The following is a 15,820-nucleotide window of genomic DNA, read 5'->3' as shown; positions in this document are numbered from 1 at the left end:
CCCCCCCCCCCCCTCCTCCACTTTTTTTTATTCCCCTCCACAGATAGGAACCAACTGTACAACCAGTTGAATGTACTACTGAATGTTTGAATATTTTTCCTCCACACACGTCTTTAAAACAGAATTCCTTTCACTTAAAGTTCCCTGGAACATTGACTAGATTGTGAAAAAATATATTAATTAATCAACCAGAGTGATGCAGAAATGCATTTGCTCATATAGGAAAAGTAATGCATTGCACTTCAAATAAATAGTTCAAGACCATCAGCACAGAAATAGTAAACACAGGATACGCATTAGAATAACTACATAAAGTGAATTATCAAAGAACATAAACTCTACAGTAAGTGATCAGGGTATAATTTTATCCATTTGTAAAAATTTGAACAATAATCAAGTGTACCATCACTCAAACATAAATTTTAAAAAATTTCAGAGCCCAGATGTGTACCAATCTGCAGTTCGGGTAGTAAGCAGAAAAAGCCTCTCCAACCCAAGGGATGACGCTTTCTTCTCAATGTAATCTGCATATTTATACATTTACTAAAGATTAGACCATACACTCGAGAATAACAACACAATGAGAATTTTTTATGAGAAAAGAATTATATTGAACCTCAAAATTTTCAACGAAATTAATAATCCATCTATCCAAAAAGGAAAAAAGGGGAGGGGTAGGGGTAACACTGATTATAAAATTAGCACGATGCTTAGTCCCACCAAGGCAGATTCAGGAGTATAGCTTCACAAGAAAGAGACTGTAACAAGTGGCTAAATAGAGCATCAAGAAACCCTTGGAATTTTAGTGTTCTGGAAACAGTCGGACTGCTGAAAATACAGGGAAAATGACCCTTTATTAAAATTAATTGATCTTCTGGTTGGGTTTCAATATTCTATCTCCTTTGGAGGAGGGGGATGTTATCTTCTTTACTGTCTGAGGGTTGCATTTTAAAACCTAGATTTATAACGGTGTCTGAAATCTGTATTTTGGCTTTTCTTTATTTCGGCTTTAGAAATCAAAGGGATTGCAGTAGTGTTCAAACCCTACGTACATCAATTATGCCACAAATGGTTGAGCTGCCACAAAATTTGACTCGTTTCTTATGTAGAGATTACCCTGTCCATACAACTGTTCAAAATTGACTGGATCATCGGTCCATGTGGCTCGAATCTGTCCACATGCCCCGCTGACCCTAGCAAGAGTCATCCTAAATAACATTTTCCTTACAGATAGTAATACCTTTTCTTTTTAATCCAATGCAGCCATTCCATCTTGTCATGATGATACATTTGATACTTTTTGAACTTACCATTCTATACAATACTGTTTCAAAAATAGGATTTTATAACAAGGCAAACTCAATCTGATATTCAATTGAATAAAGACAGTTCAGAATCTTGGTATATGAGACAAACACAATCTTGTCAAAAGAATGTGCTACCCGTCGAGAGGACAGCTTTTGTTGCACTCCCAACTGTACCTAACAAAAACCAGAAAAAAAAAATTGTGTCCAACCGAGAGGGATGTCGGAGAACGCCCTCAGTCCTAGTTCTACTTGAAAACGAATCCCAGTCCCACTAGGACTAAGAAAGTGGAATCTTAATCCTACAGGTTCCGTCTGGTTGCAAGTAAATAGAAGGGAAAGGGAATGAAATCAGTCTTAAAAAGGAAAATGAAAAACTTTTGTACTTAAGATTGTGTAACTATCTTAAACTTACTAAATATGGTCATTGGTAATTACACTTTTCAAATGGAATTTTTATTTTCCTTCTTAAAACTATGGAATTTGGTTGCTAGAAAATTTATAACCAGATTTGCAATACTTTGAAGTGAACTCCCTCAGTCCATTTTAGTATCGATTTGATTTCACTCACCTTTTATTTCCCTTGCAACCAGCTGGAGCCACAAGGAGAATGGAAATATGATCTTAATGCAACAACAAAGGAAAGCAGAATCCTAGTACAACATAAAAGAGGAAATTGTAAAGAACACGAAAAGTAGTGACACTTGGTACTTTCAGATTACTAATTAAAGGATAAAATTAATAAAATAAGAAAAATAAAAACAGAGGTTGATGAAACTTCAGCTGAATGGTGTAGAGAGGTCAATCGGAGGTGCAATCCAGAGAAAAGTGTGATCTTTCTCAGATTTATAATGGTGTGGCAGTGATGGTTTTGTTTATAGGCCCACCAATACCACCATCACCACCACCAACAACAAACACTAGAGGATTCTAAACAGACAGATACAACTAAGAAGGGAGGTTAACGGGATAGTAATTATGATAGAATGATGGAGGAAATATGCAATTAATCAGCAAACAAAACAGAACTGACAGAGGCAGAATGCATCTAATTGGCTAAGCTCATATAGGTGGAGCTGTAGACCAGAATGGAATAAAAAATGAAACTAGTAACTAGAAATATTAATACCAAACTTTGATTGATTGGAGTAGAGATGGGATGGATTGGTTCTGCAATGTTTGAAACAAACAGAATTTGAAAAGCACTTCTCCTCAGAACTGGAGACAACCATGAAGAAGCAAAGAGAGAAAAAGAAGAGGGAAGAATAAAACGGATCAACAGATGTGTACAGCACTTGCCCGGGTTCACGTGGGCAGCAACTCACGAAAATAAATTTTATTTCTTCCAGAACTGATTAAATTGTGTGGTTACATAAACACCATGACCTCTACGGGAGAAAAAACAATTCCTCCATAGACTAGATTCTTTCAGTAGAGCCTTTTTTGGTCGAGGACGACAAGAAATATTTATTAAATAAACAGAGAGGATACGAACAAACAGAAGCCCAAGAGGCGAAGATATTGGGGCCCCTGAATCAACCACAGGCCAAAAGCAAATTAATAGGCACAACATGATTATAGTAACAAAAGGAAAACTACAGATTTACCACTCAAGTTAAAATTCAAACAGGCAAGGGTCCTAATCATCATGGTCCAATCGACCTAAAATTGAAGCTCTTGAGCCCAAACTGAGTTTAGGTTTGGGCCTTCAAATGTGCTCATGATTCTTGAGCCAATGACAGAAAACTGCATCACTGATGTTTGAGAAAGGTACAGAATCCAAAAACAGAATGGGAGAGAAAAGCAGCTAAAAAAGGAGGTCCATTCCTCATCCTCATACCTTTGTAAAAAATAATCCATGTAATTGAACAAGATGAACCACAAGTGAATAAGTGATCACAATGAAGAACACAATGAGCCATGTGCTGTTACCCAGTTCAATGTACAGCATCTAATAGCATTGCCATTTTGACAAAACAAAACAAGCATTAAGTTCAACATGGTACCAAGTAATTTGTCCCCATGCCCTTCTCCACGGCACTCAGGAGACACGGCAATAGCAGCAACTTCTGCACACTTCTCTTCAACGAAAGGAAAAAGAGCAGCACATGCAATAATTTGACCTTCTCTCTCCACGACGATGAATGAATCCAATGCTTCAAGTAGCTGATGACATGGAGCACAAGATAAGAAAAACCTTTAGGTCCCAGTTCCAGGAAAGATAATTGAGTAGTAGTTATTATCACTTATCAGGTGTTGCTTAATTCACAATCTAACTACATAATAATTAAAAAGCAGTTGATATGTTGGACAAAAAGACAAGACTAATACAAAACCATTCGCACTAACCTCTTCATCAGTTCTCCGAACCAAAGTCCCAGAATCTTCCAGAGGCTTTATAATTTGTTTTATTCCATGGATATCCATCACTGCAGCCGCCCTTGTTCCTTCATAAAGATCACTGAGAAAAGTGGATATGTAAAAAGTCAGGCAGGGCCTTAAAAATTTTTTGGGAAGTGGGTTTTTTTTTTTGGGGGAATCTTCATAAAACATTCACAAACTACTATATGTATAAAATGGTCGTAGCATATGTACTGAATATGTCCATGGGCCACTATTTGTATCAGCATCAACCAAAAAATCTGCTTCTGCGACGAAACAAATGGAATTTGAGAGAAGAATAAAATGAAATTGAGGCACATTGTGTGCAAGATTAGGATCGATATGACACAATATAATTGAGGAATGTTTGGTCTGTGGCTGCATGATCAAATAGGTTTTGGATAAGCAGGCCCAGGTAGCAGGAAATGTAAACTGATTTAATATATCATCACAAAATCGATCAGTCCTAAAATGTCTCTCCCAACGCTCAGCACTTATATTTTCTAGTTAGGTTTTTTCATGGTGAGATAGAGAGATGAATATCAGGTTATGAAGAGTGATTTGCCTTATAAACATAGCATTAGATAGGTTCTGTACTGGGGGTGGGGTTGATCCTGCTATTGAAAACAACATTTAAATGGTGAGCTAGAGATAAGAGGGATTGCATTTCAGGTTATGTATTCCCAAGGGAACTGATATCTTCCGAAGGATACTAGAACTCAGCAATAGAGAAGAAACAAACAAATATCAGATTCCTCTCAAGGGATTGGGTGTTACAATTGAAAAGTGCATGGAATCAATCAACCCTTTGACACATTTTCCAGTCTATCACAGTGAACAGGGCCTGAAAGCCACAACAACATACAAAGCGTTAAGATGTGCCGAGGGACAAATCATAGAGAAGATTTACCAAAATGTTGCAGAAAGAAATTAGAAATAAAAGTGAGAATAAGCACCGAAGAAATAATAAACAAGCAATTCGAATTTGGTAAACCGAAAAAATACTTGGGTATGAGAAGCAACAGCAAGATTAGTGAAAGCAACTAGCAAATCAGATTGTCAGTTTTACACGAATGCTTTAAGGATTTACGGAAGAAGTTAATCTAAAAATTTGACTACTGTTTACCTAGCCACCATAGTCCCCATTCCATCTCTTTGAAACAACTCTAGTAACAAAACTCCACCAATGGTGCCATCTAATAAATGAACTCTTTGAACACCACCCTGACAAAAAATGAGGAGTTTAGGACTACCATCAGCAAAGGCATCATCAAAGTCAATAGAGTAAAGCAGAGGATAGTGGGTGGGGCATGCCAATAATTGCAAATAGAGACACATCATATTAACAGATTTCCCACATGCAGGTAAGGTCCCATGACAATGTTCCACCTGTCGAAAATTCATTTTCATAATGACAGGATTTAGCTCCACATAAGATTATATGGTAAACATAAAATGGTTTGTTATAAGTAACTAACTCTTTTTCATCGGTCAAAACAAAACTATGAACAAAATAAATTTACAGTATAGCAAAAAAGGATGCTGAGGAAGCCCTAGATGCCCAACATGGACAGGGGAAGCGCGAAACAACACCTAGTGTGGCAATCTTCTGTTTTAATAAGTTACAGATTTCATTCAAGGAAAAAGTAAGAGCAAAAACCAAAATGGTTGGGAGATAGAAAAACAGTTACATTACAGGAAAAGGACCCAAGCACAACCAATCCCTGTCAACACCAACTATGATAAATCACCTGCTGCTGAATTGGCAAAGCTCAACCTACAATAAAAAGAAAATTATGATTGGAGCACAAAGCTCTAGCCTTCTTGATAAAGTGCATATACTTCCAAGGACCATCCAATTGAGATTGAAGTCATCCGATCATCAGTTTTGAATCACCTTCAATGATCAAGTAATCAAGTTAAGCCACCAATGTCGAATTGCTATCTCCATTCCCTGAATGACTACCTTCAACTCGGTAGTAACTGAATCACAATACCCATTGTGGCTGCAAAAGCTAGGACAGATACACCATGATGGTTATTTAACCTCAACATGATGCACAGGCTGTTCACCTATTTGGGGAGTCTCCAGAACCATTTAGAGAGCAAAGCATCATTCCTCACGGGGGCATTGCCTAATCCCAAACACCTTTCCCCCTTGTTTAATTGGTTTCCTCTCCTTGGACAATATATTGATACCTTTTCTTTATCATTTCGAATACCATATTGGCTATTCAGATCTGAAGTACCAGCAGAGCATTCCATATTAAATTTCTTCCAAGAGACCTCCAACACAAGTGTAGTACAAGCAAGATCCTAAGAAAGAGCAGCCCAGAACAACATCATCCAAGAGATTTCCTTGCTACGTTCAGACATGTATGGGAATTATATACATGTAAATGAATTAGATTAGACCTCTCCTTTTAAAATTTATCTACCAAGGAGAAGGATCATGTTTTATAAATGGAAGATAGAGATGATGGACAATGGATGATTGGTGCGTCAGTGTATACCGTTCAAGGAATAAAATAGCATCTTTGTTACTTCAAATGAGATGTCAATTATAGCATCTTTGTTGCTTCAAATGAGATGTAATAAGATATCGATAGCATAAACTTTCAGTCATTGCAAACCGGTAAATCAAATTGAGGTGAATTTTGGCATACCAATCTGCATCTGTCTGATCACCCCACCCTTCGAATCCATGGGGTAAGGGTACCATGGACATATCATACATCATCAATAACTTACGATTTTCAAGTAATTTAGCAAGAGATAATCTAGACACATATTATTGCACAAAGAAAACACCTGGAAGAAAAAAATGAGAGCTTAATTCAACGTTTGCACTCGGCTCCTGAACTGCAAAAGAAAACTTCTGAACCGAGCTAGATTGGCCCATTGGCAGCACTAGTTTGGTTCAACAAACTTTATGAGAGATAATTAAAGACATACCAACCTAGAAAAATAAAAGATATAGAAGAATATTAAACATTGTTTAATGAGATGCATATTCTCATGTATACACAGGAAGGAATAGAGCGATGACAGAGTTCATACAACAGTCATGTAATAAACAAAAAATAAATACTAAAATACCATTTATTTTCCTGTGGGCTTACTCTGCAAACAAAAGCTGCAGCAGCCAGCTCTGAAAGGTAACCATTTAATCTACTCAACCGCTCCTCACCTCCAATAGCAAATCCTTGTTCACCAGACCACAGTCCATTCCCATTGTCAAAACCAACACCATTATGAAATGTTGCATTATTTTTTTTACTGAAACTCCCATTCTGATGATGAAGGCTCATCCTATTAGAATCAAAATATCCAGAACTAGAGATATCTTCCTCACAAACAGCCTTTACATAGTTTGCTGCTATTTCACTTTGCTTAGCTCTCTTGCGGATCAACATGTCCGCATCTTGTAGGGTCATGAAACGAATAAGCCATCCGTTTTCATCTAAGATTGGTCCATCTACAATGCAAATGAGCTTCTCTGCTCCAACAGCTATGGCACAAGCAGTAGCAACTTCATAAGTGCTGCAACATTTGAAAACAAAAAGCATCAGAGACCTTAAAACAGTACTTATATGCCAAACTCATCTTTTAAAGGAAAACAAAACAAAAAAAAATATCATCCAGGAAGTTACGAAGACGAATTCCAAAACATGGAAATTTTAGAAATGCAGAATCCATTCAGATTTTTAGGAATTTAAACAGAAGTCAACTAATGGTTCAGCAGTAGAATGTATTCATATAAGCAATTCAGAGTTTGAGAATAAGTTAAAGTAGAATTGAGCTAGGAAACCAGAATTTTTCCTAGAAAATGGTGTTCCAAACAGGAACTGGAACTAGAAAGACAAACTGCATCTAAATATGGCAGAACTGTAACCGGTAATCAGAACCGTAAACAGGAATCAGAATTTAAGATACACACCAAATATGAAATAGAAACCAGAAGGAACAATACACCCGTAGTTAGTGTCATTAAGAAATCTGACCTGCAATTACTTGGATGAAAAAGTAGAAATGGAAAGAAAGAAAGAAAGAATAGATAGGATAATAGGATAATGGGGCAGGAATCCACCTTACCCATGGTTTTGGAATCCCCCGAAAAACCAGTGAAGAGAATTCACACTTCCACTTAGAAATCCACCTTAGTTTTCACTTGGAATCCATCAGGTAACACCACTGAATCCACAAAGCCAAAATTCAGAAAAAACTGATTTATCTTTATGTCTAAATTCATTGGCAGGGCATAGCTTACATATGTATAAATAAAACTTCCAACAATACTCAAACTAAGCCTAAAACTTCTCCAACCAATAGCTTGCTATGGAGGTAGTCTACTACTACTAAAGATATGAATAAAATAAGAAAGAAACAACTCAAGTAAGGCTGGACTCAGAGTTCTAATCATCTAGCCCAACTTTCCATGGTTTGATCTGTCTTTCTGCACGGCATCACCTCCAACAGAGGTAAGTCCTTTTTTTGGGTGAATAAATAATTCATTACCAAAGAAGAAGAAAATATATACAGGCCCCCGGAGTGATGTAGGGGGTTCCTAGGTGACTACGTTTTCTACAAGATTAACTAACTAGGTAGGATTAACTCAAGGGACTTGGGTAGATAGGACAAAAAGAAACTTAGCAAACAAGATTAAGCATGCAAAATAAAATGAGACTAATAAACAAAGTAGCAAAAAGCAATAATAATCTAGGCGGAAAAACATATAAACTCTTACTTAAGCTTCAAGTGGGGACATGGGGAAGGGAACAAACGTCATATGAATGTTAGGTTCAGCACAAATCAATCTAAACACCAAATAAGATATGCAAACAATCAATGTCCTCTAGCAGCCAACTAAAATAGAAAATCAGCAAGGGTTTTGGAGATATAACAGTGACGAAACGTCTTTAAACAATGGATAAAAATAGGCATAAACAAAAGGATAAAGGCTGGTTTCAATGTTAATGGGCTGCAACATATAACAGGGATAAATGGAGGTGGGAGGGGTTTAGTTTAATTATTTACCTTATTGCCGTCCTGGTCTGAGGAGAAAAGGAGAAGTCGAAGTCCTCCAAAATAAAGAGTTGCAGTCCAACCTACTTGATGAAGAACAACAGTCCTGATTGTTGGAGAAGTTCCAGCAGCAACCCAGTTGGGGGTTTTCTCGATGGAGATAATCTCTAATGATGGTGAACAATTTCTGTAATAGGGCAGCACGAACAGGAAAGACAGAAGACAGAAAAGAGAGGGATGAAGGATGAGAAAGAGAGAAGGAGAATGAGAGAGAGCCGTGAGAGAGAGAGAGGAGGCGAGAAACAAGGGAGACCGAGAGTGAGCGATGAGAAGAGGAAGAGAGCAGCGAGAGAATTCTTGGGGGGGTTTGGGGGTTGTTTTGCCTTCAATAATCTTCATTCCTTCATTGATTTGGAACCGTGGCCAATGGCCTTACATAAATAAGAGACTAATTACTAAAAAGAAAAGAATATTCTAGGAATGCTATTTCATAAACAAAGAAACTTTCTAAAAAGAAATCAATAGGATATTTACTTAGTTTCCTAATTGACTTAAAGACTCAATTAAACAAAATCCTAGGAAATAAAACTACTAACATATCAGATTTGGTGGGGGCCACACAATCTTGGCAAAGAAAGGAAGGAGAGGACTCGATCCAGCACTGGGAAGGCTGGATCGAGCCTTCTTTTTTTTTCTTCTTTCTTCTTCTTCCTCCTTCTAATCCTCCAACCACAAAGAAGGTTGGGTCTTCTTCTTCCTTCGGCTGTACGTCTTGGTGTCCCCATCACGGAGGGGAGGGGGAAGAACAAACTGCAGCTCTCAACAGAGGTATGTCCTTGCTCATCCTCTCTCAGGAAAAAGCAAGAATTTTTTTTTTTGAGAGGAAGCATTTGTGTTGGCCTTGGGAAATGACAGGCGGCAGAAAAATGGGCTCTAGATTGACAGAAACCCAGATCAGCTGATCCAACTTCCAAGGGGTAAGATAAATTAGGCAGATTGGCCAGTGCAATACTGATACTTTAAACTTACCTTGACCCTATTGCTGTCTAGCACCTCTATAGACTGGATATGTCATGGAATAATCTCAAGTGAAACTCCTCCTGGATTATGAAAGGGCGGCAGTAGCACTTATCTTCTAAGGTACTTCCCCCTCATCAAAAGGGCAAAGCATCGGTAACACATCATATTCATGATATTACATGAGAGGGCTCAAAGCGAGGCAAATAGGTTCATGAAGTAGTACCAAATTTTACAAGCGAAGTATTTATCCGAAGGGGAGAAAACCTACAAGAAAAATCATAATACATGTATGGTTGGCATTGACCACTGAGAAGATCATTTACTTCCTATTTTCTCAATTGCTACAAGCTTCTACAAAGGTACTAATTCTGCAATCCCTGAGAAAGAACATCAGTAAGTGTAACAGTCTCCAGTTGTTATACATGGTATTTCCAATCCCTTTATTGTTATGAAATTAGAAAGAATCAATCATCTATTCTATCCAAAAATGTATAAAGTTGAAACTCCTGATATAGTGGGAACTTTCACCACAGTTCAACCTCCAAAATCTCACCCTAAACACATTTAGTAGCTGTCATTAAATATATATTTTCAAGACCCCCTTCCCATGTGTATGGCATAAACCCAAACATATACCCTGAAAACAGAAAGACAATGAACTGAGAACGGAACAGAAAGCAGAGTCGTTTTTATTTTATATAGTGGTAACCTCCACAAACTTTAGGATAAGAAGTAAAAAACAAGCTATGCATATGTTTCTCAAAAGTATCATACTTTTCATCACAAAGACTAGAAATAAAAAGACAGCATTGTACACCTTTGGACGAAATAGTCATTTAAAGCACAAAAGATCCGTGGACAAATTATAGTCATAAAAAGCACAAAAAACCTGTGTGCTAAATATAGTCATATAAAGCACAGAAGAAGAGTACGAGGATATCAAAATCACCAAGATCCACTATTAAAAAAAAAATTGAAAAAACTAAGAGTAAGTAGTAACCACAGCTAAACATGCCAAGGATGCCATTCAATCCAGAAACAACAATTGGCAGTTAAGACATGGTAGACCTCTAATGTTCAGAATGTAAAATCTGAATGGAACTAGTCAACTCAACTAAGCTTTATTCCAACTACATAAATTGGCTAGGCAAATACTCTTCCATCTTTCCACTCTACAGCCATGTCTTCTGTTAAAATAACTCTCCGTGGAGAGTTTGTTCTGGAGTTTTTCTATGCCCCAATTTGTTTGGCCATTACAACATTAAATGCTTTAAACTTTTTTACCTTACCCATACTACCCTTAGCAAATTTAATGGATTAAAAGAGGGAGACCAAGGAGAATATATGTAGTGTAGTAACACTATGGAGGATTATTTTGAAAGATTAGTTTAAAAGTTTAGGTAATTATTGCAATAACAAACTCCCCTTAAAAGCAATATTTGTCAAACCTGACAATCTTTTGTGGGATGGAGTATAGGCAATCACGTCCTCCTTCATTATTTCAAACCCATTTAACCATAAGTCAGATATTTAATTCAATCAGATTAATAAGTAACCAAAGATGCCTAGTGGAGCAATATAGCATACTTGCAATTTAAAACTTCCCCAGAGCTGGAATGACCCAGATTGCTTAATACTACTATACAATCTCCATCAAGCCTCTCACGTATACGAGAAGCATCAACTTTCTTTACTTCACCAGTCGCTCCAAAGTCGATGCCATTAACAACTCCTCGTTTCTGACAAAATATTTAAATGAAATGAGTTCAGCACACAGTAGAGGAAATACAGTTTAAAAAGCAAGATAAACCTCAAACTGATTAAGAGTTCTCAACAGAATATTCATCGTAAAAGGAATAACACGAAATGCAACGGCACACTGAAATTCCATCAAATTCTCACAGAAACTTCCTCACCTTAGCGGCAAGAAAATTACCACTTGCAACACTAACACCAACATCATGCCAACGACTATTATCACCATGTCGACGAATACTGCATATTGAAGGTCCAGGAGCAAGCATTGCTTCTATCAGAATGCGGATTCTACCAGCTGCCTCCATTGCTGCTTCCAGAGAGTGAACATCTGTAATTCGGTATCGACCAACATACTTGGCCTCACTTCCTGCAAGATCACTGTTCACGTTTCATGAAACTAAACAGCATCCCACGAAGACAATACCATGAAGAAACAAAAAGGGAGAGAAAGATGAATGAATGATGGAAATCATTTCCACCTCTCCTGCCACAGATGTTCTAAATAGGAATACCAGATCTTGGGAGAAATAGTCCAAAAGCTAAACCATTTGAATGGAAATCACCCATTAGGAAGATAGCAGAAGCAGAAGGCATCCAATGAAACGTACATCTAAATTACAAGGCAGAAGTCATGATCGGACCTCACTCCTCGACAATTGAATACAAAAATGTAAATACATCGGACTTTATGTTTGTCTACTCAACATGAGAATTTACTCGGTCATGACTTGAACAAAGTTTAAAAAAAAAAATTTGCAAAGTAATCAATGAACTTGTAATTTTTTTCTATAAAAGCTGGGACAGAGATTTATATCATTATATGCTGCCTGCTTATAGTGGCATCTTACACGCCAATCCAATAGCAGGTAGCAAAATGGTATATTATTGAGGAGAGCAAAGGGGAGCCCACTTATTTATTGAGGAAAGAGAGGAGAGAGACTGTGAGAGGGAAGTACACACTTCTCCCATAACAGAAATTATATAGAGTACAAGCGCTTCAGGAATACGCTGCTACAACAAATACATAACAGAAGTAAGAACCACATCAAGACAGCAATGAATAAGCTTCATAGTTGGTACTTGGTAGAGTCTTATAAATGCTGACCCCAGAGGGACCTTCTTTTGAAAGCTCATCTGCCATGCGTTACTAGATCTAGTGATGCAATTCCGGGTTCCAAAAAACCCTAAATTTGGTACCTATGGGCCCACAAAAGTAAAAAAAAATAATGAGATGTGGGAATTTTGTAAAATACTCAGAATGGTTAGGAACCATTGGGGGGGGGGGGATCTGACACAAAAGGGAATTAATAGTGGAAGAAAATGGACGAATCTGAGATTTGACAATAGTAGGGAATAATTAAAGCAAAATTCAGAATGGGAGGGGGTTTTCATATTCTCCAGAGAATATGGCCTCAAGTAGTAAATAGGACAAGAGGATGTCTACAAGTACAACCTCTCGATTCTCAACACACAAGGAAGAACCAACCGTGGAACTATTAAGAGAACTCTCCCAAAAGACAGTGGATCACCCTGAAACTTCAAAGGTTGATTGTGTATAACAATCCTCTTGAATGTGCTCAACAGCAGGATCCAGAATCAAGTAATAAAATAGTATTTACTTCTGTAAAAATGATCAGGCAGTAGATCTAAAACCAGGTGGGATTTTGAGTTGATATCTCACAGTCCATGCAAGTTTCAGAAACTGGATCGTATAGGTAGGGTCTATCATAAAAAATACAAGAGGGAAAGAGTTAGGGATGAGGGAGATTGATCGAATCCTTATCAACCCAAGAAGTTCAGCGGTAACGGCAAATAAGAACAGAAAGATAAAGGGAAAGGAAGAAACAAGGAAAGAAAAATAATGAAAGAAGATGATGAAGAGTAACAAGGTTTAATGGAAGGGAATGAACGTAAGACTGGGCAGATTGTACCTGCAATGAGAGGAGGCAGGTTTCTACACCCACAGCTCTTCGCATCAAATTTTTAATCAATCCAATTGAATCCCATAATTCCCATTGTGGGTTACAATCTTTTACAAAGGAGGGGGGGGGGCTCCTAAACAAACTCTGAAACAGAAGTAGTGTTTGAAACAAACTCCAAGTCATTCCTGTAAGTTTCTAAACAGGAAATAAGAATAAATAATATATGAAAAGTTAATCTCTATATAATCCTACATGTGACCGCATCAGCTAGACCTTCCCCATAGCCAGTTTCTCAGTTTGATAGCCAGCTTAATTGGTCCTGATGATTTTAAACCTATAGGAAGCATCGTACATGTAACATGGAACATAGCATAATTCATCTGCCCAATATACATGTTTTTGGCCATGTTACATCGGTCCGGTCTTGGTATTACCACTGAACTGGAGTACAATTTTCTTTTGGTTCATATTGTACTGTTGCAAATTACTAAGACTTTTCTCACCTCTTTCAGCCAACAGCTTGTCAATTTGCACATGAGTCCCAGGAACAAGAACAAATCTGACCCCCAGACCATGAAGGAGTGAGATATCCTGTATATATATATATGTATATATGTCTTAGTGTTGAGAACACATGAAAGTTTACACCAAGGAAAATAAACAAAAAGAAAATAAGTTTACATAATACAGGACTCTTCCATTAATTCTCAATGACATGAAAATGAAACACAGTGGATGGGAAGCACGTTTGCAAGCTTGATGAAAATGAGAAACAGCCAGAAGATTATACATTGTTTTTGCACCTAACCATGAATATTCTAATGCTGTGCCACATTGTACGGCATAATTACATACTATCTGAAAAGACATGCAGAAATACAGTACAATATGGTATGATATGAATTATGCAGAATTTTAAACTCGACTTTGAGATGCATTCTGACCCTCTTTCTTTCAATTCTTCCAATCAGCGATGCCTTCCCAACAATTGCTACACTATTAGATAATTCTGGTTTTTTGTATATCTAAAAAAAAAAAAAAAGCTAAACAGTAATAAATAAAATTTAATATCACAAATTAAAGGTGTATAAAACGATATCAATGCATATCTTAATTCGACAATCAAGCAATAAATTCAAAAGAAAGTAAGACGAAAAAGAATAGGATGAGAATATCTGAAACTTGCCTTTAGAATGGGTTCCAAGTACGGAGAATCGACAATTTCTCCGGAAATAACGACAACGAAGGTGCTGCCTCTATGCGCCCTAAAATAGGGCCAAGCTTCCCGAAACCAGCTAACGAAGCGCTTGTCCTTATCAGAGCTACGGTCGTCAGTGTTATTGAGTTCCAATTCGCCGAAAAGATGGCAATTAACGAAGAGTCCCCTCTTTGCGTCCTTTCCATTGGTATGAAGTGGTGAGAGAGGTGGTAGCTGGTTGAACGACTGATAACTTTGGAAAGTGGTCCTGGAACCATGGCGGAACCTCGAAGCAAAACTTGGAATGAATTTCTTTTCCTGCGTAGCCGATATCCCTCCATGGTTCTGCAAGGGAATCCGGGAAATTGAACCGGAAAGAGGTGGGGAGAGAGAGAGAGAGAAGAAAAAGGAAGTGGTTTTGTGAGGTAAACTGTAGTACACTAGTTTTATAGGAGTGGGGGCCGACGATAGATGTGAGAGGGTTGGGGAGTGAGATTGTGGAGGCAAAGATGTTTGACGACGAGAATATGAGATGACAGCTTCCCAAGTCCCAACCGTGTGGCCGACGAAAATGGAAAAACGAAAGAGATCAAAATATATTGGTTAACGGAAGAATTGAGAAAAAACAAATGATCAAAACTTTGCTGCATAATTTCTTGGGCCACCTGCCTGAGATTCACTAGGGTCCAAAAGCTCTCGATTTGTATGTGATGCAAGATCATATACAAGCCCAATTCGGATTTAGTTGGCCTAAAGCCGGATAACCTTCTGTCTAAAAAAAAAAAAAAAAAGTATTTTAATATTATTTTCTTTTTTTTCATGAGAAAAGTTACCCGTGATTTTTCATGGGAAAATCTCTCACCCCAATTGGATGTTAGATGCCCTTACATTACTCTCATTGGTCTCTACTCCAATGAAAATGAAGAACCATGCAATCAAGCAATGATCATTTTTTTTTTACTTATCTAGTCTCTTGAAGTATTTTTTTCTTTTTTAGACACTAGCAGAATTAACACCTTCCCTCAGCTTTCTCGGCCTTCGGGCTTACTCCCATCAGTCCTCCCCTTTATATATTCATCCAAGAACACTAGACTGTTCATCCCTTTCCGACCCCGTAAGCGTTCCTTGTCCTGTGAACACACTTGTGGTCAGGTTGTGCATGCCAAATTCCAATACCATGCAGCCCTCATACCATACCCCCTTAGAGCCCA

At 37.7% G+C, this 15,820-nt stretch overlaps 1 protein-coding gene across 2 annotated transcripts in view; it reads right to left on the bottom strand.

Moving 5' to 3' along the window:
* The window catches only part of LOC122084306 (probable amino-acid acetyltransferase NAGS1, chloroplastic), a 15,306-nt gene extending 579 nt beyond the window's left edge, over positions 1-14,727 (bottom strand). The window contains exons 1-8 of one of the 2 annotated variants that reach the window (XM_042652441.1): positions 14,598-14,727; positions 11,648-11,856; positions 11,319-11,470; positions 6,809-7,229; positions 4,813-4,910; positions 3,654-3,765; positions 3,311-3,470; positions 452-524 (exon numbers count right to left, since the gene is read on the bottom strand). In XM_042652441.1, coding sequence (XP_042508375.1) covers positions 452-524; positions 3,311-3,470; positions 3,654-3,765; positions 4,813-4,910; positions 6,809-7,229; positions 11,319-11,470; positions 11,648-11,794 — 1,163 coding nt within the window. In that variant the 5' untranslated portion in view covers positions 11,795-11,856; positions 14,598-14,727. Of the gene's footprint in view, positions 1-451; positions 525-3,310; positions 3,471-3,653; positions 3,766-4,812; positions 4,911-6,808; positions 7,230-11,318; positions 11,471-11,647; positions 11,868-13,914; positions 14,008-14,597 lie in introns of those variants that run through there. The other variant, XM_042652440.1, reaches the window with a different exon arrangement.
* Positions 14,728-15,820: the final 1,093 nt, after the last annotated feature.

Source organism: Macadamia integrifolia, chromosome 7 (assembly GCF_013358625.1).
Source record: "Macadamia integrifolia cultivar HAES 741 chromosome 7, SCU_Mint_v3, whole genome shotgun sequence".
NCBI lineage: Eukaryota > Viridiplantae > Streptophyta > Magnoliopsida > Proteales > Proteaceae > Macadamia > Macadamia integrifolia.
This window is presented reverse-complemented; position numbering and strand designations above follow the sequence as displayed.